At 45.8% G+C, this 23,240-nt stretch overlaps 1 protein-coding gene across 1 annotated transcript; it reads right to left on the bottom strand.

Annotated features, from left to right (window-relative positions):
* Positions 1 to 4,186: 4,186 nt before the first annotated feature.
* On the bottom strand, positions 4,187 to 5,122 carry LOC149852581 (olfactory receptor 2D3-like). The gene has a single exon (XM_090030128.1). It carries the CDS (start codon positions 5,120 to 5,122, stop codon positions 4,187 to 4,189), a length of 936 nt encoding a protein of 311 aa, XP_089886254.1.
* Between the last annotated feature and the right edge of the window lie 18,118 nt (positions 5,123 to 23,240).

Raw genomic sequence — 23,240 nt, 5'->3', positions numbered from 1 at the left:
CCGGACCTATTTTACTCAAAAGACTGAGCTCTGCTCCCTTCCTTCAGAAGCACAGAGGCACCAAGCTGCCCAGCGGCGCGAGGGGCTCTCTCTGTATTGAGAGACGTGGAGTGGACTCCACAACAGCCAGCACGATGACCTGGGAGCTGATGGGAGCCACCAGCACGGCAGACTCAATACTTTTCTGCCTCTCAACAGCTCTCTGGTCAGGGCTGCCTGTTGCTGATTGCATTTACCATGTCCTACCTCTCACCGCGCTTTGCACAAGGAGCCTCTGTTCCTCACCCACGATGTGGCATCCACGTTCAATTAATGGCATGATAGGAACCAGCCATAAAATTATTACACATTTTTGGGAAATTATATTGTGGTTCATTCCTTGTTTTACGACACCTTTAATTTCCTTAACATGCAACTGGGTTACAAGTTAAGACATGATTAACTAGTGAATCATGTCTTAAGTGTAACCCATGGCAGAGGTCTATGTCAGGCACTTTAGAGCTCAGCATCATGACACATAAGCCCCTTTCTGGACTTCACTTTTCTTTCTTTCCTTCTTTCCCTTTTAAGTAAGTATCTGAGATCTCTGGGTCCTAGAGATGCCTGGCTCCGTCCATAAACTTCATCCATTCCCATCTCCTCCTTGTCTTCATCCCCCAGTCCCCACATTTCATTTCTGTATGTCTGACGCATCATAATACAATTCAGAGAATTCTTCAAACTTTGTTCTCCCTGTTCCCAGACTGGTTTTTCACTGTGGAGAAAAGACTTCTTGGCAAAAGCACTGCTCTCCGTTTCTTGTGTCCTTTGTATGTCTTCTAATGAAAGGCCCGAAGCCACCACTGCTTACCAGCACCCTTCCCACCATGGGCCAGTTCTCAGAGCATTTTCTCAGGAAGCAGGGAGCCTGACCCCTCAGCACATGGCAAAATAAGCTGGGAGTCAGACATGTGAGGTACGTGATCCTCAAACATATTGATACCATCAATAATTCCCATATCATTTTCAAGCAGCAAATTTTCCTTGTTTTATGCCACCTCTTGATATGTAATACACTAAGAACGGAACAAAATGAGGGGCCTGGAAGCAGATATTCACACTAGGGCTTTTTTGAATATCCTCCAGTGCTAGAATATTTTTCAGGGATTCACTTCCATAGTTGTTAACACCCAGCAGAAATTAACTTGAAGAGATTTAATTCCACAGACAAGCAGAGGAGCTGTACTTCAGGTCCTAGCACTAGGCAGGAAACATCTATTGGCAACAAAGATCAAGACCTCACCAGAGCAGATGCTGGGCATCGATACGCAGCTCCTATCCCAAAGAGCTCGCTGTCTCACCTGACGTTATAAGTCTAGCATGAGCAGGGAAAGAAACACCCCATATCTCGTAACATATCAGATACGGTGAGATATGTCAAATCGGGCAACTCCACAGATCACTGATGTTTGCAGCTGATGGTGAAGTTGTTCCCCTAGGCCACAATATGTGAGGACCTACTTTCCCACAGCTAATCCTAACAGAGGGGACATAAGGAAGCATCCATCAAAAATGAAAACCGTGGTTTCATTCCACCTTTGTTTCTGGATAAGTAACTAATGATCAGAAAGATGAAAATACTCGTTGGGTGAAGGAAAAAAAATCATAGGGGAAATAAAAACCAAGGAATCTTTAAGACTGACATCCAGCTCATATTATTTCTGCACTGATAAAGCTACATCTGAAAAGATCATTAACAAATGGATTTTTTCTGTTATTCCTCCATAGTCCTGGATTCCTGGACTTCAAGCATGCTGGCATCAAATGAACAGAAAATTTCACTGGAAGGGAATTTCCTCCTTGAGATTGTGTCTGAGGTGGGGGTTACTCCATGAGAAAACGGAAAAAAGGAGTTTATAGTTAGAGAGGAAGCAGAAACATAGGGATCAAATAAGAGTGGCACATATTCACACACTTTATGATAGCTTTCCCTGCGTAACTTATTGTCCAATGCTTGCTTGTGCACAGGAAACAACTGAGGATTATGTGGCTCAAGTTCATTTCAGATACAAGAGAAATCATTCTGGAAATCTGGGGGCAGCACTTACAAAGTCAACCTCTTGTCCCGACCCAAAATTGATGGGGGTTGGCCATCACCTGAAACAGAGTTTAGGGGCTTGGTTAGAGCTAAGGTTGCCGTACATCTGCTCTTCTTGTGGCAAAGTGAAGGAAGGCTTTCAAAAAAATGTTTCTTTGATCCTACTATGAGAAAAAGCTCAATATTGCCAAAGATGGGCTGGGGCAACAGTGTGTTTCATGGGGTGGTAATCTCCGTGGCAGGAGTAAGTGGACTCAGCGCTGTCTAACTTCTGAATGATTCTGGTGGCTAGGTCATGATATTAAAGGGTATCAAAGAAAAGCCAGGAAACGAGTACTCACTTGAAATATCTTTATAGCTTACGTTTTACAGAAGAAACAATTCTGAAACTGGAAAAAATCTATTTGAGGTTTAGGAGCTGCAGGGGAAAGAAGGTAAAGAAATCTTACAATGTTTTTTACAGAACAAAACCTTCTCCCTCCTACCTGTGTCTGCCACAAGATCACGAGGGGAAAAGCTGTGTCATACCCTTTGCTTTTAACACCCAGAACAACATGATGTATAAAGCTAAAAACAGACATCACTGAATTATGCAAATCATCTCTGCCGCAGTGTCACAGAACAGCTGATCCGCTTCATCGGTGGAAACATTGATTAGGGTTGCCATCGTCTGGCGGAAACACACGTTGCCCCTTGTCATGCCTGCTAATGGTGTGGGACAAGGAGTGATGTCTTCTCCCAGGGCTTGAAAGACTCCGTCCTGCAAACTCCAAAAATTCCCCAGCAGGATTAGGCCCCTCCAGCCCTGAAAGTGCCTGCCCGCTTAGTTACCCAGATCCATCCCAGAGATTTCCAGGGGCACAGGTGGGTAAATGGGTCCTGGCATAGAGGCATGGTGTGCCAGGGACTCCCCAAGTCTATGGCTCCAAAGCAGGACCTGAATGGGACTTCTAGTCTGGACACGTGCCTCCTGACCTCCATTTTTGGGTCTTAGGCACAGTCTGCAATCCTACTTACTCCATGTGCAGTGGGCACACGCCAGCACCCACATGGCTACTGAGGACAGCCATTGTGCCGCATGCTGGCCGGGCAGGTACGCAGCTCCTTGCATGAGGGCCCTGGGCAAGCAGAAGACCAACACTGTAGCAGGATACACAGATCCATGGCTGAATGGTGCTAGCTGCCGCTGGGCAACCTCCCGTGTTTCCGTGGCTGGGGGACTCACCAGCAAGTAAGTGACCCAGGTATCAGATCTCTCCACGCAGAGCTGCTGTGTTAGTCTCAGCGAGGCCACAGAGCCCTTGGAAAGCGGCTTCCACGGCATCTCCCTGGTCTCTCTGCCACTGTCACAGCAGTGGCCCTGCTTTCTGCCCGGCAGGACCAGTGAGCCAGTCGTGCTGCACCTGCTGGCCCTGCTCACCAAACCTCTTGTGGCAAGTTACAGCCGTGCAGGAGAAGGGCAGTCAGGGCAGGTTTTTGCTGCGCTGAGCCAAACAACACTAAGATTTTTAACATTAGTTCGGCTCACAACATAAGGTCTAACAAGGACTTAGTGTCACAAAGAGGGCAGTAAGAAAGCAACTAATAGCTGTATCAACCCTTGTTCACCCTCTTTCCAACAATCATTATGTCCAGCAAAGGCCGAGGGCAGCACGCCACTCCCCTTGGGCCAGGCCCCCGCCACAACTCCCGGCCGCGTCCCAGTACCTGGGCAGCCCAGATGGAGTGGTGTTGAAGGCCAGATCCAGTTCAAGAGCTCTCTGTTTGATAGCTCTGATTAAAGTGTCATCCGCTAAAATGCTAATAACTCCCCATACTAGATTTTTACAGACACGTCATTTGGAGAAGGCATATGAGAAATTAACAAAGAGCAATGCACTGAAGATGCAATGCAACCAACACTGCAATTAAATATGTAAGAAACCAATTTTCTGTGATTTCCTTTTTTTACATTGTGAAAAAAGAAGGACCTTTCCACATTCTAGCAATGGGAAAAGAGCCTGACTTTTTCTCCACGGGCTATAAGTCACTAAACCCCCTTTTCCTCCCAGAGTAGGATCCCTAACTTAGGAGCTGCGAGCCACTGGACAATTCCTCCTCCACCATGACTCAGTGGCCCATCTTGCCAAACATTTTGAGTACGGCTGCTTTCACCTCCTTGTTCCTCAGGCTGTAGATAAGAGGATTCAGGAGGGAAGACACCACATTATAAAAGAGGGAAAACACTTTGTCCCGCTCAGGTGAGTAGCTGGAGGCTGGGCGCATGTACATGAATATCCCTGCACCGTAGAAGAGAGTCACGACGGTGATGTGCGAGGTGCAGGTGGAGAAGGCTTTGACCTTCCCCTCAGCTGAGCTGATCCTCAGGATGGCTGCCAGGATGAATACATAGGAGATTAGGATCAAAGACACTGGGGCCAGCAGCATCATAACTGATACCACAAAGACGACCAGCTCAGTGAAGCGTGTGTCTGCACAAGCCAGCTTCAGGATGGCTGGCACCTCGCAAAAGAAGTGATTGATTTCATTTAACTTGCAGTAGGGCAACCTCATGGTGAAGCCTGTAATCAATGCGGCAAAGAAGAAGCCAGATGCCCAGAAACAGATGGCCATCTTGACACAGACTGACCTGTTCATGATGACTGTGTAGCGCAGAGGATGACAAATGGCCACGTACCGGTCATAGGCCATTACAGCATACAGGATACATTCACTTATCCCCAGAGAAAGGAAGATGAACATCTGTGCAACACAGGCAATGTAGGAAATGCTTCTCTTTGTGGAGAGGAGGTGGACCAGCATCTGGGGTACAGTGGTGGTCGTGTAGCTGATATCTAGGAAGGAGAGGTTGGCCAGGAAGAAGTACATGGGTGTGTGGAGACGGGAGTCAATCTTGACAAGGACGATGAGGAGGCTGTTCCCAAAGAGGGTCTCCAGGTAGATACTTAGGAAGAGCACAAACAGCAGCAGCTGGGTCTTGGGGTGGCTGGAAAACCCCAGCAGGATGAACTCCGACACTGAGGTTGTGTTTTCCCTCCTCATCATTCTCCATCTAAGAACAAAGGAAGTGGTGAGAGAAGCAATCACTCCAAAGGATAAAATGCAAAAGGGCTAAATTCTGTTGTGTTTTGGACCTCCAAATGGCAGTTATACAGCTGCATAGCAGCAGATATTGGCACCTTTGCACAGTTTAAAATTTATCTCCCACCTATTGCCTGGTAGGAGAAGATGGTGATATAGATCTCGGGTGAAGTGGAAGAGGGTGTAGATCTTCAGGGTGAGCAGTGACACTGTGCTGGAGATCACTGGAGATCATGCTCCAGAGTACCAGACCAGCAAGAGCTGTCGCCCTTTGGACGTACGCGGCCACTCGTGGGAGGGAAAAATTGCAGCAAGACCTGGATAGGTTACAGGAGTGGGCTGACATAAACAGGATGTGTTTCAATAGTGACAAGTGCAGGGTGCTGCACTTGGGCAGTAGTAACCAGCAGCACACTTACAGACTGGGAAACTCCCTTCTTGAGAGCATGGAGGCAGAAAGAGATCTTGGAGTCATTATTGACTCTAAGATGAATATGAGCCGACAATGCAAGGTCATGGTTGGCAGGGCTAACCGGACCTTGTCGAGCACCCACAGATGCATCTCAAGTAGAGCCAAGGAGGTGATCCTCCCCCTCTATGCGACACTGGTCAGGCCACAGCTGGAGTACTGCGTCCAGTTCTGGGCGCCGCACTTCAGGAGGGATGTGGACAACACTGAAAGGGTCCAGAGGAGGCCACCTGCATGATCCGGGGACTACAGGGCAGACCCTACAATGAAAGACTGCAGGACCTAAACCTGTTCAGCCTTCATAAGAGAAGGCTGAGGGGGGACCTGGTGACTGTCTATAAACTCACTAGGGGGGACCAGAAGGGTTTGGGGGAGACGCTGTTTCCCCAGCGCCCCCTGGCATGACAAGGAACAATGGACACAAATTATTAGAGAGTAGATTTAGATTAGACATCCGCAAGAACTACTTCACGGTCAGGGCGACTAGGAGCTGGAACCAACTTCCTAGGGAAGTGGTGCTGGCTCCTACCCTGGGGGTCTTTAAGAAGCGGCTTGATGCCGACCTGGCTGGACTCCTCTGAGTGCAGTTTTTCTCCCGCCCAGGCAGGGGGTCAGACTTGAACATCTACAAGGTCCCTCCGACCCGACTTCTATGATACTATGATTCACCTTTGGGCTTGCAAGTGTGTACATGTCTGTTGATCATGCTGACTATGCACATTTACAGCAACATGTGTTTACTCAGGCATACACATAGCCTGGGAGTTCCCAAAATAGTAGGCAGGCTAAAAGCCATGATTAGTGAATAATAGATTATGCCAAGTTCCTGAAAAAATCAAGCTAGTTACTGCTCAAGGAAAAAGAAACGGACTAACCGCCACTGGAAAATTTCTGACCTACTGTAATCTTGCAGTCTTTCTACTCTCTGTCAAAGCAGAGATGTCCTTAGGGAATGCTCTTTTTAAGTCTTAACTGCATTGCTGGGATAGTCAACAACAAGGCAAAGTGCAGCCACTTCCCTGTTCTCCTCAGGGGTCCAGGTCTGCATTGCTCCACCAACACAAGCCAGCTGCAAACCTGCCTCACACACAGCCAGCTCATGGCTCCCTTGGCACAGCAAAGCAGATCAATGTACTCATCACTTCTCTGTGATTCTGACTACTGATATACTATTGCAATTGGGCAGAACTACACCAAAACACAAGAAATTGTTAAAAGGATGTTGAGTAGAGCACCGCAATGGTCACAAGGAACCTGAACATGAACAAAACTGGCTGGGTGTTGACTGAGAGGTCCCCGATGAAGAACACCCGCTCCCCAGGATGCACAATGGACACTTGCTCCAATGCACCTTCACTCCACTACCCATCTTCCCGTGTCCTTTCCTGCTGGATTACACCAGTGATCCATCTATTCCTGCTCCTCACTACTTATTTGCAGGAGCACAGGAATTCCCAAACTGTCTCAAGCTACAGGTCTCCCATGCACGACCTCCTGCCTCTAGCTGTGGCAGGTATCAGCTGCATTACAGGAAGGCACAAGGGGACACTTATGAAGCAACAGTGCCACAGAGAAAGCCAATACTGAATGCCACTAGTTGTAGATAGGCTTGTAGTTTGTCCCTCACCTCCACTAATACCAATTCTTTGTTTCTCCTTTTACTTTAGTGTTCAGTGCCTGCACCGCTCATTCTGGTGTTTGCATCCCAGTGCAGCTCACAGGAAATTGCGCTTACCTTCATTCTCCTCTTCCTCCAGAGAGCAGGATACTTCCTTTAGCTGCCAAAATCCATGATCCAGATGTACCAAACAGTGGATCACCATCAATTAATCCTTCAGGCCAAGGACAAGATGGTCCTCATGCATTGCTATACTTTCCTAATTCATCGAAAACTTTGTCTGGATGCCAAATAAAGGCAAATAAAGGAAAAAACGGATAAATTAAGCAGCTTGTTAGTAGACACCCCAGTAAATTAAAGTTCAATGGCAAGGCATTACATTGCTACTTTCTGTTTCAGGAGAATATGAAGTTCATTTGTAACATTGTTAAAGATTTTCGTTTGATCAGATTGAAACATAACGCAGAGCTACTCAATCGCAGTTCTTGTCATCTGTATGTGAATCTCGGATTCCTATCCTTCACTAGTTTTTCCTCATCAAATTTCAGGTTATTTAATATAGCTTCACTTTTCCCAGTGCCATGAATCTAACTCAAAGTACCACTAAAAAGTGAAGGGGCTGTTCACAAACAACTGGTGAAATGACAAAAATATTCATATAATAAAATATTATAGGAAAAACATGAGACTACTCAAAGAGTGCAAATGTAGAGTGTGATGGCCAGAACCAGAAGGGTTAATAACAAAGAGAAATCTCCTTTTTGAAGGTATCTGAAGTAGCTATAGGAGCAGTTTCCTGTCTCTCTGGAAGTAGATTTATATATAGCTTTTTGTGCTGATCTTCAGACAGCATGAACTTTAAAAAGCAGAACTAAGAATTGTAATCGCAGATGTAGCTGATTTATGAAATGTTGCTTAGAATCAGTAAAACACTAACAAACATAATCACAAAATATAATTAGCATAGTGGGTTGAACTTAGGTGGGGACATGTTAATCTCAGACCCCAAAGTGGTGTGGTGTGATTTGCTTACTGGGTAAACCCAAGCTTGGGCAGTAACTTATTGTAATGATTTCCAGCACCTTTTAACCGTATAGGATGACAGCTATAAATTAACACTATAAATGGCTATATAACCAAAAAATTAGCATAAATAAGATATTTAAAAAAAAAAACACATGTCAAGTAACCCTCGGGAAGGCCAGACAGAAGGGTCATTGCTGTCCCGTACCCTCACAAATCTCTCTTACTCCCTGAGACAGCGAAGAGCGGATCCTGGCTGAGGAATCCCTCCAACAGCCCAGGGCAGAGATGTCTGACTTCGCTGCATCAACTTGACGTGCATCTTCTAACTGAGGGACTATCAATAAGTTGCTAACCAAGTGGGAACTCTTGGTTAATTTCTTTATCTGTTTTATTATCACTGTCAATTTTAATCTGTATTGTTATGCTGTCTGTTTATTAGCTTAACCTTTTTACTAACTGTCATATGTGCAAACTATATCTTCTGTAGATCCCTAAAGAGTCAAGTAACCCAGCTCAAAAGTAAATTAAGAAAAAAAAAATTCTAGTTCTCTCATGTGCTGCTGCAAGGACAGCTCAAAATCAACTAGAAATACTAAAACATCGAAAAAGAAAAATACTAGTCACACAGGCAATTGCCTCCCTTGAGCAGAAAGTGCAAATGGCATGATCAATTAAACCTTCCCTTTAAAAAGTTTGGCAGTGTCTTTATAATAAGATTCCAAAAACTAAGCTGTGGGGTGACCCAAAGAGTAAAAGTCTGTGTAATAAAAATGCAAAAAGTAAGCTAAAAATAATAAATATATAAGGCTTGCAGCAGAAGCCCATAAAATCCTACCTCATTATGCCTCAACAGTCCAAGGAAATTTTTAAAAAAAGTTAGCCCAAACCTTCCCAGCGGTAATGACCCGTGCAGGGCCACAAGAGGAAAATCCCCAGACGGAGACACAGTCCTTTACTCGCATAAAAATCAAAAAACTGCAAGAGCAACGTAAAGTTAAACCAGGGGAGCCAAAAATAAGCTAGTTAATTCAGATATAAAGGACCTTCAGCAAAGATCCAAGAAGTTGGGCCCCAGTGTAACTTCCTGGGAATCCAGTGCCAACAAAGTGAGCCCACCGTACCAGCTACAGAGCTGCAAAACCTGGTAGATACCCCTGCCCACAACAATCTAGAAAAGCTGCAAGCCCAGCTGGGAGCACTTCATTTCTGGCACCTGCATGCCCCTGAGTTTAGTATGTTGGCCCGGCCTTTGTACAAGAGCAGATCCTGGCTGAGGAATCCCTCCGACAGCCCAGGGCAGAGATGTCTGACTTCGCTGCATCAACTTGACATGCATCTTCTAACTGAGGGACTATCAATAAGTTGCTAACCAAGTTGGAACTCTTGGTTAATTTCTTTATCTGTTTTATTATCACTGTCAATTTCAATCTGTATTCTTATGTTGTCTGTTTATTAGCTTAACCTTTTTACTAACTGTCACATGTGCAAACTATATCTTTTGTTGTCATAAGTAAAATTTATTCTTTTTTTAGAAGTAAAACTTATCATTGTCTTGGCTGCTGGCAGCCTGCCTAAGACTGGGGGCAGATGAAGCCACTCAGCTCCATCAAACCATTCAATTCCTAAAGAGTCAAGGAACCCAGCTCAAAAGTAAATTAAGAAAAAAATTCTAGCTCTGTCACATGCGCAGCTGCAAAGACAGGTCAAAATCAACTAGAAATACTAGAACGTCGAAAAAGAAAAATACTAGTCACACGGGCAATTGCCTCCCTAGAGCAGAAAGTGCCTATGGCATGTTCAATTAAACCTTCCCTTTAAAAAGTTCGGCACTCTTTATAATAAGATTCCAAAAACTAAGCTGTGGGATGACCCAAAGAGTAAAAGTCTGCATAATAAAATTGCAAAAACTAAGCCAAAAAATAATAAATATATAAGGCTTGCAGCAGAAGCCCATAAAATCCCACCTCCTTATGCCCCAATAGTCCAAGGAAATGTTTTTAAAAAGTTAGCCCAAACCTTCCCAGTGGTAAGACCCGTGCAGGGCCACAAGAGGAAAATCCCCGGACGGAAACACAGTCCTTTACTCGCACAAAAATCAAAAAACTGCAAGAGCAACGTAAAGCTAAACCAGGGGAGCCAAAAATAAGCTAGTTAATTCAAATATAAAGGACCCTCAGCAAAGATCCAAGAAGTTGGGCCCCAGTGTAACTTCCTGGAGGGAAGGCCCAAGAAACAACCGTGCAAAAATAAATCTATTATATTTTAATAGATAATATAATATTTTAATATTTTAAATATTAATATTTTAATATTTTATTATATGGTGTTATACTTAATGATATAATATTATATTTTATTATACTTTGTTATAATTTAAGTCAAGTCACAAAAAGCACGATCAACATACACTCAAACACAATGGGCCATCTCCTATCAAAAAAGTACCTCCCATCTCACCTGACATAAAAACATCAAAAGACATAAAAGTCTAATTCACCAACAGCTCAGCCAAAAGTCCTACCTGGAGAAGTGCTACCGTACAAATTCAAAAAAATAAGTAGCTTACAATGAAGAAAAACAGCCAAAGTGCACATATGCTAAATTAGCCACTGTAATCAACATAGCCGACTATAAACTATTACTAAAATCAAACTATACAAAACCCATTTATATCTACTGCAATTAGTAAATAGTAAGAAAAAGTTACATTAAATAACTACTCTTTTAAAAAAAACTTCAAAAAACAAACCAAAAATATTTAAAACTATAATAACTAAAAAACTTTGTAAGTAATAACAAAACAAAAGCTTTCCCCTACATATACAACATATCAGTGCAACACATAAAAACAAAAAAGCTAAAAAACCTAAAGCGAAATAAAACAAACAAGTAAACAAGCTAGCCAAAAGCAGCACAAAAGTCCTCGTTGCTAAAGCAAAAGCTCAGCCCCCCCCAGAGAAGGCGCCCAGCCCCTCCCTCCAGCAGACCCCTAAAGTGCTAGACGAAAAATGGCTGCATCAACAGCATAAGCACCCTGGCCGCAATACCACTGCTTGCCTAACAGCCACCTAGGGCGTTCACCTAACCAAAAACCCCGCAAAAATTAATCAACTCCTGCATCCCCTGCCAAAAAATCAAAGCCCGACTAACTCCTGCCTCAGCTACCCCTTTATCATTACACATTAAAAGAATAATATAACAAGTTTAACAATACAACTTTATAAACCCATTGCCCCGCACACTCAAAAAGCAACAGTATGTATTGGTAGCAGTGAAAATAAGCACCAAAATAATATTTACTCAAACTTCTGCCAAAGCCCCTGCACAGATCACCTGTGCAGCACTAAAAAACCTACTAACCATCAACCCACCTCCTGGAGAGCTGCAAAATAACAATGATTCACATTTTCACAACCATCTTATCTAGAAACTGTAAAACATCAAGCGCTATAAACCTATAACATTCCCTATTACCCAAAATCTAATAAATTAATGAAACAAGCCAACAATATCTTAAAATACACCCTACGAATGGCCGCTAATTCAGCCCTCAAAGACTAAACCCTGCGCCTAGATCACTCAGTCAACCGGGCCGACAATCAGCCCCACTCCGGAGGAAGCCCCATGCAGCAAGCCTTTAGTCAAGGCGGGCCCTGCAAGCCAGCAATAAAACAGCCAAGGGGGGGTTGGGGAAAACTCCAAGCGGAGAATCAGGTAGTAATTAAGCATTCACAAAAAAACCAAAAGAAAAAGGACTAATAGCACAAAACACATGTAACTCATAGTAAGTATCAAAATCAAATCCATCTGATAAAAACCAAACTCCATTTTTCCTTGTTTCTGCAGATTAAATCCATCCGCGGGCACAGCCGTAGCAACCTCGGGGTGCTCTAAAGTTGTCATCCTGCTCCAAAGCAACACTGCCACCCTCATCCAGCAATAAAAAAGTAAAATACCATCATAACAAAACTGCTAATCATTTACTATGATTTAACTAATATTAAGCATTCCCATGCTCCCGCACCCCAAATTACATCCACTGCCAAGGCCTCAAACACACTAAAATAGTAAAGACGCCCAGATGCAATCCACAAAAAACAAAACTAACCACTCAGTCGTCAACGATAAATTGTAAACTAACAAAAAAAACCCTGTCAATATTACTAAAAAACAAAGTAATTACTCAGTTTCCTCCCATATATCAAAGTAAATATTATTACTCGCACGAATACTACATATACCACCTAACAAAAATCATGTTTATAAAACAAATACTTCAAAAGGCAAAAAATAATTATAATATCCAAAACCAAAATAATTAATAACAAAGCATCTACTTTTTTAAAGTATCTAAAATAACTATAAAAGCAATTTCCTAGCTGTCTAAAAACAATTTATATACAGCTTTTTATATTCATCTTCAAACAGCATAAACTTTAAAAAGCAAAACTAAAAATTATAATCACAAAAAGCTAATTTATAAAATATTACTTAAACGCAATAAAAAACGAACAAACGTAATCACAAAATATAACTAAGATAATAAATTAAACTTAAATAAAAACATATTAATCTCTAACCCTAAAGTAAAGTAATGTAATACAATTTGCTTATCAAATAAACCCAAACTTAATAACTTATTATAATAATTTCTAACACCTTTTAAACCCATAAAATAACAGCTATAAAGTAACACTATAAATCGCTATATAACCAAAAAATTAGCATAAATAAAATATTTAAAAAACACTCACGTCAAGTAACCCTCGGGAAGGCCGGACAGAAGGGTCATTGCTGTCCCGTACCCCACGGATCTCTCCCACTCCCTGAGACAGCGAAGAGCGGCTCCTGGCTGAGGAATCCCTCCGACAGCCCAGGGCAGACACGTCTGACTTCGCTGAATCAACTTGACGAGTATCTTCTAACTGAGGGACTATCAATACGTTACTAACCAAATAAAAACTCTTCCTTAATTTCTTTCTCTATTTTATTATCACTGTCAATTTTAATGTAGATTATTATAGTATCTATGTATTAACTTAACCTTTTTACTAACTGTCATATATGAAAACTATACATTTTATTATCATAAATAAAGTTTATTCTTTTTCAGATATAAAACTTATCATTGCTTTCCTTCCCAACATCACCTCCTCAATCCCAAACCAAAATAACCCAGTGGCTAATAAAGCTGCAGTGCTCAGTCAGTCTGCAACTCAATTGATATACTCACAGTGCCCAGCTGGCCTGTGACAGCAGAGAGATTCATGCTCTTCTACATCCTGCTGCTCTTAACGTGAACTGGAAAACTTATCAGTTAATTCAAGAACATTTTCAATTATTTCAGACCTGGTTTTGAATCCTTAAGTCATTTCCCTCAAAAAAAGTCAGCACCAAAGGCAAAAGCTACTTACAACTTTCTAAACAAAACTCTCCAGGGTTTTATTCTCCACTTGTTCAATTAAAACAAAGTCAAAAGCAATGTGCAACTATCTTCTCTTCTCTGTTTTAATTGAACAATTGTAGAGGAAAACTCCAAACTCACTGGGTGAGGATATTTGCAGTGGAACAAAACAGTTTCTTCCTTGCTGAGTTTATTGTCCTTCAGAAAAAAAGTGTCAGAAAAGAGTGGGGAAAAATAGTGAAAAGTAATGAGCCCTCATAATATTTAGTTTGGTTTATTTCAACATTAAACATGGTCTCCTGCACTTTTGGTTGGTTTTGCAAAACCAGCAAACTATGGGACAAAAAGGGGCAAAGGGCCTGAAACCATGTCTGGCCACCATGTCTGGCCCCATATTACTCAGAAGACGGACCTCTGCTCCCTTCCTTCCAAAGCACAGAGGCACCGCCCTGCAGCAGTGGGCTCTGGGCTGTAAAAGCCAAGAGGATTGAGGGGCTCTCTCCATGTTGAGAGGTGTGAAACGTACTCCACAACGGCCAGCACAATGACCTGGGAGCTGATGGCAGCCACCAGCACGGCAGGCTCAATGCGTTGCTGCCCCTCAACAGCTCTGGTCAGAGCTGCCTGTTGTAGATTGTATTCAGTGTCTCCTACCCCTCATCAGGTTTTGGACAAGGAACCTCTGCTCCTAACCCACGATGTGGAATCCACTACTGCTGCCAAGTGACCAGAAGACCTCTGCCAGATGCTCAGGTTAAGGCACAATGGCATCTGATGCACAAGCTACATAACTGCGCTTCTTGCCATGCCACATGTGCATGGCAGAAGGTATGATTGTGGGATGCAGCATCAGAGCCCATCATGCCTAACTGCTGCTGCAGAGGCAGCCCGGTGTGTCCACTTGAAAATTCCTGCCACTGGGAGCCCTGCCAGCTGATCCAGTGCTGATCTGAACCATGGTGATCTCCAGCATGGCATTTCCCTGAGACTGAGAGGCCAGCTTTGGAGGTGCGCATGGCCACACGTTCTAGAAATGGCATGATAAGAACCAGCCATCAAGTTTTTCCACATTACACAGATATTCAGTGCACATAAGCCAGTTTGAAAATGGCTGAAACTGGTTTGAGGTAAACCTGGTTGAATGCTAATCAGACTTAATTGATTTGGGTCAAACCTTTTTATGCAACGTCTGTCCCAGACCCCTTGCTGGTTTAAGATAAACCAGACTTCCCAAGCATCCCAGCATGCTCTCTGGGATGGGTGGGGCGCTCTGCTCCACAGCATGGCTGACCCCTTCCCTCTGCTCCCTGGCTGCAGCTCTGGCACAGATTTGCAGGCACAGAGCATCTGTCTGGATTCTTCCTGCTCTGCCTTACATAGACACCTCATCATTAGCTGGCAGACCACATGCTGGCTACACTCCCTGCTGTGGGTGATGACAGGCAGACAGGCTTTACAGAGCCAATCAACAGGTAGCTTAATGGCCTTCCTTGGAAAAGTTTTTTTAAATGAGCTGTTTAAGATGAGCTCATTAGTTAATGGAGAGATGCTTTCTTTTCTTAATGGGCTGATAAACACTCATCTGGGGTGATAAACATTTCCTGCTGGGCTGCTTGGGTTGGAGGAAGGTGGACTAATCAGAGAGTCCTTCCTGGCCTGTCAATGCCCCCTTCAGCTCAGCCCTGTGGAAGTAAAGTGAGGGCTGCTGCAGCGCCCCATGGCTTCTAGCCTGAGCCACTGCAAGCATGTGCCTGCATGTCTGGAAGGAAAAGGGAATGTATATCCACCTCCAAATCAGTTCATGATAGATTAACCTTCAAAGATTGAATCAATTCAGGCTCAGGCTTTTACGTGTGGCAAAGTCAGGCACTTTACACCTCAGCATCAGGACACACGTCATCATCTATGAAAGCCCTTTCTGGACTTAGGCGTTCATTCTAAATTTCCCTTTTAAGTAAGTAATTTAGCTCTCCGGGCCCTAGAGACACCTGGCTGCCTCCATGATCTTCATCTATTCCCATCTGCTGACGGCCTTCATACCCCAGTCACCCATGTTTAATCTCTGTGTGTCTGATGCATCTTAATAGATTGTAACCCAGGTGGCAGACCAATAGTTGCCACACCTGCCCAATATCAGGGATGGTTTGATGAGAGTGGGGCAGAGCTTCGGGCCAGCACCAATTTACTTTCAGCCAGCCCCTGCTTCCCACAGAGCAGCTCCTGGTCCCAAGGTCTAACACTTAACTGATTTAACTATTTACACTTTATTTCCAAAACAAGAATAATAGGAAAGGTTATTTACAAGTGGACTTAAATGGCATAACCAGAATCACAAAACAAACCAGAATTCATTCATCAACCCTTGACTCAAGAACCACAGGTAGGGGAACTGGCAGCCACTGCTGAGATGCTACCACAAGGAAGCAAGATGCTCCCTCCCAGCAGCTCCAACAGGCTTCCCAATAAGTGACGGACTGCAACAGGTTAACTTCTTCTGGTCTGCAGCAATCAAAGTGTATCAAACCCCAGCCCCTCAAAGAGGCTGAAGGGTGTACCTCTGTGGCAACCAAAAAGCAACAGAGCAGGCTCCTGCAGCAATCAGTGTGACCTAAGCACAAAGCTCAGGGACTCCATCCGATGACAATCAGCTGCAGAATAAGGGACAGGACTGAGTCCCCTCTGGGGCAGTCAGTGGCAGAGGGTCAGCAGCAGAGGCAGCTCCGAGGAGTCATTGCTCTAGACCCCTGCTCCAGATGACTGGCAGGGCACCCACACACCTTGCGGCTCGCCAATCCTGCTCCGAGCGCTGGTCTGTGCCCCGAGCTCCCAGGGACCTTCATCCGGCACTCTGCCACCCCTCAGGATCCCAGTGCCTTGCCTGCTGCTGTCCCGCTTCCCCAGGGAAGGTGAGGGGTTTCCTCCACTCGCTGGCCCAGCTCCCTGCTCTGGATAAGGATGCCGCCTGCGCTCCTGGTCGCTGCCTCTTCTCCGCAGTGGAGCAGGGGCTGACTGCCAGCCCAGCCTCCGGGACGCCCGGCACGTCCAGCACACTGAGATGGGGCCTCGGGGCACCAGCTCTCTGCTCCAAGCCCTGGCCACGGCTCCCTCTCTGCTGCAGGGCTGGAGGCACGGCCGACTCCCACTGCCTTCTTCTCCCAGGGCTGTCGAGGCTCTTCAGAGAGGTCTCTGCTCCCTCCGCTGGGTCAGCTCACCCCAGCTCTTCCTAGGCCTCCTGCATCATTCCCCAGAGTCACTGTCAGCAGCCCCCCAACACCAGTTCAGCTGCTGGTTTTATCCCCTCCAGCCGTCCCTCCCTGGCTTGCAAACTGGCCAGCCTGGGCTCAGGGTGGCGGGCCCCCAACTCTGGCCATCCCCCTTCCCTGCAAATGAGGGGACTGAAAACCCCTTCTTTCGACTGGCTTCTCCTTCTCCACAGGGCAGGGCTCCCTGCTCCCCCTTGGGGTCGCTCAGACTTCACCGGCACTGTTTCTAGCCCAGGGTAAGTGTCTCGAGCCAATTTGGTGAGCCCACGCTGGCAGTCTGTTACAAGATTTAATAGAATTCATTGAGTTTTGCTCTCCCCTTTCCTGGACTGGTTTGTGACTGCAGAGCCAAAACTGCTTATCAAAGGCACATATCAGAATAAGAAGGGAGTCAGACCTGTGAAGTATGTGATTCTCAAACATATTGATGCCAGCAATAATTTCCAAATCACTCGACAATTTACTCGATTCATTCAATTTTCACTCAGCAACTCTCCTTGTCTTATGACACCTCTTCACATGAAACTTTGGTCAGACCTAGAGGGTAATAATTGATGGCAGTCATGGTGTCCTTTGACCAGTGAGGTCCCCAAGGCTCTGTCCTTGGACCCATATTGTTCAACATCTTCATTAATAATGTGGACATTGGAGTCAGGAGTGGACTGGCCAAGTTCGCCGATGACACCAAACTTTGGGGCAAAGCATCCACACCAGAAGACAGGTGGGTGATCCAGGCTGACCTGGACAGGCTCAGCAAATGGGCAGATGAGAACCTCATGGTGTTTAACACCAAAAAATGGAAGGTTTTCTACCTTGGGAAGAAAAACCTGCAGCATCCTTATAGGCTCAGCAGTGCTACGCTAGTTAGTACTACAGATGAAAGGGACTTGGGGGTCATCACTGACCACAAGATGAACATGAGCCTGCAATGCGATGCCGTGGCTACTAAAGCAACCAAAACGCTGGCTTGCATCCATAGATGCTTCTCAAGTAAATCCCAGGACACCATTCTCCCCTTGTACTCGGCTTTGGTGAGGCCCCAGCTGGAGTACCGTGTCCAGTTTTGGGCTCCACAATTCAAAAAGGATGTGGAGAAGCTTAAGACAGTCCAGAGAAGAGCGACACGCATGATCAGAGGTCAGGAAAACAGACCTTATGATAACAGGCTGAGAGCCATGGAGCTATTTAGCCTGGAAAAGCGTAGGCTCAGGGGTGATCTGATGGCCACCTATAAGTTTATCAGGGGTGACCACCAGGATCTGGGGGAACGTTTGTTCACCAGAGCACCTCAAGGGATGATGAGGTTGAAGGGTCATAAACTACTGCAAGACCTTTTCAGGCAGGACATAAGGAAGGTGGTTCAAGCACCTACATTGAACACCTTCAAGAGCAAATTGGATGCTTATCTTGCTGGGATCCTATGACCCCAGCTGACTTCCTGCCCTTTGGGTAGGGGGCTGGACTCAATGAACTTTCCAGGTCCCTTCCAGCCCTAGGTCTATGAAATTTATGAAATCTATGAAATACACTAAGAATAGAAACAAATGAGTGGCCTGGGGACAGGTATTCACACCAGGGCATTTTTGAATATCCTCCAGCACTAGAATATTTTGGGGGGATTCATTTCCATGCTTGTTAACACACAGCAGAAGTCAATCTCAAGAGATTTAATTCCACCACAGGCAACCGGAGGAACTCAACTTCAGGTCCTAGCTCTAAGTGTGAAAATAATTAAAGGTGAATCATCTTTTACTAACAAAGATCAAGACCTCATCATAGCAGATGTTGGACCTAGATAGGCAGCTCCTATTCCAAACAGCTCTGTGTCTCAGCCAACTTGGTAATTCAAAGGATGGGTGGGGAAAGAAACACACCATATCTCATCACATCTCCCATCTCCAGGGAGATATACAAGATCTGTCGGCCCTACATATCACTGGAGTTTGCAGCTGATGGTGGAGTTGTTCCCCAAAGCCTTAACATGTGGAGAGCGCCATGCACGTGGTTTCCCACACAGCCACTCCTGATGGAAAGGACATAAAGAAGCATTGATCAAAAATGACCACCATGGCTTCATTCTATCTTTGTTAGGGAACAACTGAGGATTAGATGGCTCAAGCTCATTTCAGATACAAGAGAAATCATATTGGCAAGGGGGGGGGAAGCACTCACAAAGTCAGGCTTTTCTCTGTACCCAAAGTTGATTGAGGTGATCCATCATTTGCAACAGAGTTTAGAGGCTTGGTTAGATCCTAGGTTGCCTTACATCTGCTATTCCTGGGATGGTTCCCAGGCTAGTGGCTGAAGGTATGGCTACACACAAAACCGTGTACGTCTCCATGGAATTCCCAGTCTTAAGTTGAACTTCAGAAGCCCTAAAGGGTTTGGAAACTGTTGAAGCACCTTTTGTATGTGATGCATCTGTTTTCAAGTCCAACAAGATCCTGGGCTCCTATGCAGTCAGTGGAAGAGGGAGCAACAAGGCAATGTGCCACAAAACAAAAAGTGCATCTGGAGGGATGAAGAGGAAAAGCAGAAACTAAAACTTTACAGTTTTGCCTGAGGTAGACTCAGGCTCTCTTTCTCACTCTCAGAGTAGCCTGCACTCCAAACTACTTTGCCAACTGTATATGAATGCCTTGTGCATTGCTTCCTCAAAGGATGATTGGCCACTAAATCCTCAGACCCTGATGGATCCATAGAAATATGTATATCTGGGAAAGAGGACAGTTTCATCCACCTGTCCCCTGTGCTAGGAAGGGGTTGTGTGATATCTAACATTTTAAATGATTGTAAGAATGGCAAAAGGACCCAAACGTTAATTCTGCTTCATAAGTTACATGCTCATAGAGTCTGAGCATCAGTGGTGATACATAGGGAGTGTACTGGGATGCACATGCATCCCCTAAAAGTGCCAGTGCACCCCCTGACTGGCCACACTCACCACTTGGGCGATAGGCGGGGGGGCAGGCAGGAGCACCAGTACCTCCCTGCAAGTGCCAGTCGATCATTGCAACTGCTGCAGCCACTTCTGGGAGCGGCTGCAGCCACTTCTGGGAGCGGCTGCAGCGATCGCCCAGCGCTTGGTCCCAGAAGCAGCCACAGCCACTCCCAGAAGTGGCTGCAGCAATCACAGAGATCAGCCATCATGGGACTGGTCACAGGGGGGCACATGCCCCCCTAACTAAGGCAGCATCAGTCACCCATGCTGATCATAATCTTAACCTATTACTCAACTGTGTCCAATTCTACTCCAGACTCACAATGAATGTGTTTGTCAAACTCTGTATGCCTTCTGTTGTCTCTAGTGCTTCTTCAGCTCTGGATCCTTGCGGTAGTACCAAGCCTTGGTTCTGACTGTGACAAAGTGAATGCATTGAAAAAAAATGTGTCATTGAGCCTAATTATGAAAAAATGTTCAATATTGCCAAAGTTTGGCTGGGGCAACAGTGTGATTCAAAGACGGTGGTAATCAGTGAGGCAGGAGTAAGTGGACTCACTGCTGCCAAACTGCTGATAGATGCTAGTTGCCAGGGTGGGACAGTCCTGAAATGTGAACATCAAGTCCCGGTCCCAGGCTGAATGACTTTGGGATGACATTTGTCCAAGTTTTCTATTCACTGCATAATAATGCAGGAAACAGCAAGTTCCTCTTGCACCTGACAGATTTCCATCCTGCACAGCGCTGCTTGGGGCTGGGGGAGCATGACACAGGGGGAGCTATGTGCACACATGCATGTGGCTGGGAATACAGCCAGGAAATGGTGGAGAGCAGCTCCTTGCAGGTAAGTCTAGGGGAGGTGAAGTGGGGAAGATGGGGTGCAAACTGAGGTTCCCATGGCGAGGGATGGTGTAGACCAGTGGCTGTGGGAGCACCAATGTGGTGGTGCATGGGGCCCAGGGCCTGGGCAGGAATGCATGGCTGTAGGGCCAGCCAGGGAGTAAGAAAAAGCCATGGGCAGCTCATCCGGAAGGCAGCAGGAAGGCTGGTTCCCTGCTGATGCACACACTTCTGGAGAGGGTACATGCACTCCAGATTTGTGTGCAAGACAGGGAAAGATGTTAGCTGCCTGCTCCAGCTGGGGGCCCTGAGCCAGCTGTGGTGTCACAGTGAGATTCCCCCTTCCCACCTGGAAGCAGCAGGGGGTACAACTCTGCATAAAAACTGCCCACACTGCTCCTGGATGGGCAGAGTGTGCCTCACCATAACATTATGGTTGGCACAGGACTCCCAGTGAGAGAATAGCAGGGCAAGGAGTCCCAAGCCAACAGCAGGCAGCCCACATCTACCCCCGTCCCACACGGGTTCTGTCCAGCTCACTTTGGCCCTATGACCGGGGTGGATGTGGTGGGGAGTGGAGGAGGCAGCCGTGTGTCCCATCTGTCCATTTTGAAAAGGTCATCATCCTGTTCTCCAGGTCTCTCTGGTCTCACTGCAACTGACATGGAGGTGGGCCTGCTCTCTGCCCAGTGGGACTGGCGATCAGGTCCTGCTCCTAGTCTTGCCCCTGCTCACCAAGCCTCTAGTGGCAAGTCACTGCCATGCAAGAGAAGGGTGGACAGAGCAGGTTTATGTCCACCAGGGCCCAAGGGCTCCGGATTCTGTGGCAGGCCATTCTCCTTGAGCCAGGCCCCTGCCACAACTTCCAGCAACTTACCTGTATCTGCACAGGCCGGATAGAGCAGTGTTGTAGACCAGACCCAGCCCAAGAGCTGTATGTCTGACATCCCTGATTTAAAGTGTCATCTACTAAAAAACTAATACCTCCATATACCTGGCTTTTACAGACACATCATGAAGTTGGAGAAGGCATCTGAAAAATTAACAAAGACCAATGCCCTGATTATGCAGTACAACCAAAATTGGGATTAAATATATAGGAAACCAATTTTCTGTCATGTCTCATTTTTATATTGTGCAAAGTGGAGGAGTTAGCCTGCTGCTGTTTCTACTGCAGCAGTCATATGGGAGTATACATGCCCTTTTTGAGAAAACACAACTTGAAATTCACATTTCCTGGTTTACTAAATATTTGAGTTTTTCTTCTATTTTCCTTTACTTTGTGCTGTCTTGATGGCAAATGTCATCCATTCAAATATATTTATGGACATTTCTCTACTCATGAAGTTCAGCTCCATTAATGAATTTCCCTTCAAGAGCTCCCTTCAAGAGCCCCAAACAAACTATGTACCACTCTGCTCCAGTTCTGAGGACTTATGTCTGAACAAATACAAAACAGAGAAATGCAGAAAGTTGCACTACTGTACTCTGGTTAAACATTCAGTAAAAGTGGTCTAACTTTGTACATGGGCACCACTGAATTTCATTCACTGTCTTGTGTCTATGCAGAAGTTTGCTCCTATTATAAAGCTATCCAATTGCCCAGGATGAATGACGGAGTGTTTCAGGGAGAGCTTACATGCCCCCCACAACTCCCTCTTTGGGGGCAGCCACAAAAACCAGGGGTGGGAAGCTAAGCAGAATAGTTGGAGAAGCACTGAGGTCCCAGAGGGGAGGGGGGGCCAGTTGTCCAAGAACAGTGGTTGCTCCTTAAGGAGACAATCCTCCAAGCCCAACGGGAGGTAATCCCAACATGGATCAAAGGTAGGAGGAGGGCACAAAAGCCCCCATGGCTCACCAAAAGCATCCAGGAACGTCTCCTAGCTAAAAGGGAGGCGTACAGCCAATGGCAGGGAGGGGCCATCCCCAGGGAGGACTATACTGCGGTTGCTCGGGAATGCAGGGGGGCGGCCAGGAAGGCCAAGTCAGAGATGGGACTGGGACGAGCTTCCCAGATTAAGGACAACAATAAGTCCTTTTTTAAATACACAGGGGGCAAAAAGAAGGTTCCGGGTAATGTAGGTCCCCTGCAAGACACGCTCGGAAATTTGGTTGTCAAACCAGATGACAAAGCTAACCTATTTAACAACTTCTTTGCCTCCATTTTCCTGAGCAGCAACCAGATCAGCCCACCCTCTGGGCCCCCCTCAGGCCCCAGGGGAGGCGCTCCTAGGCCAAGGGTCAGGGAGGATCTAGTCAGGGAACGTCTGGAGGGATGGGATGTATTCAAATCAGCTGGTCCGGACGATCTCCACCCCAGGGTGCTGAGGGAATTGGCTGAGGTAATCACGGGACCCTGGCATGGCTTTACGAGCACTCGTGGTGCTCTGGAGTGGTGCCAGAGGACTGGAAGAGGGCCAATGTGGTTCCCATCTTCAAAAAAGGGAGGAAGGAGGACCTGGGGAACTATAGGCCAGTTAGTCTTACCTCAATCCTGGGTAAGCTTTTTGAGAGAATTATT

The sequence above is a fragment of the Crocodylus siamensis genome, chromosome 15, assembly GCF_052110815.1.
Source record: "Crocodylus siamensis isolate JL-2025a chromosome 15, ASM5211081v1, whole genome shotgun sequence".
Taxonomy (NCBI): domain Eukaryota; kingdom Metazoa; phylum Chordata; order Crocodylia; family Crocodylidae; genus Crocodylus; species Crocodylus siamensis.
This window is presented reverse-complemented; position numbering and strand designations above follow the sequence as displayed.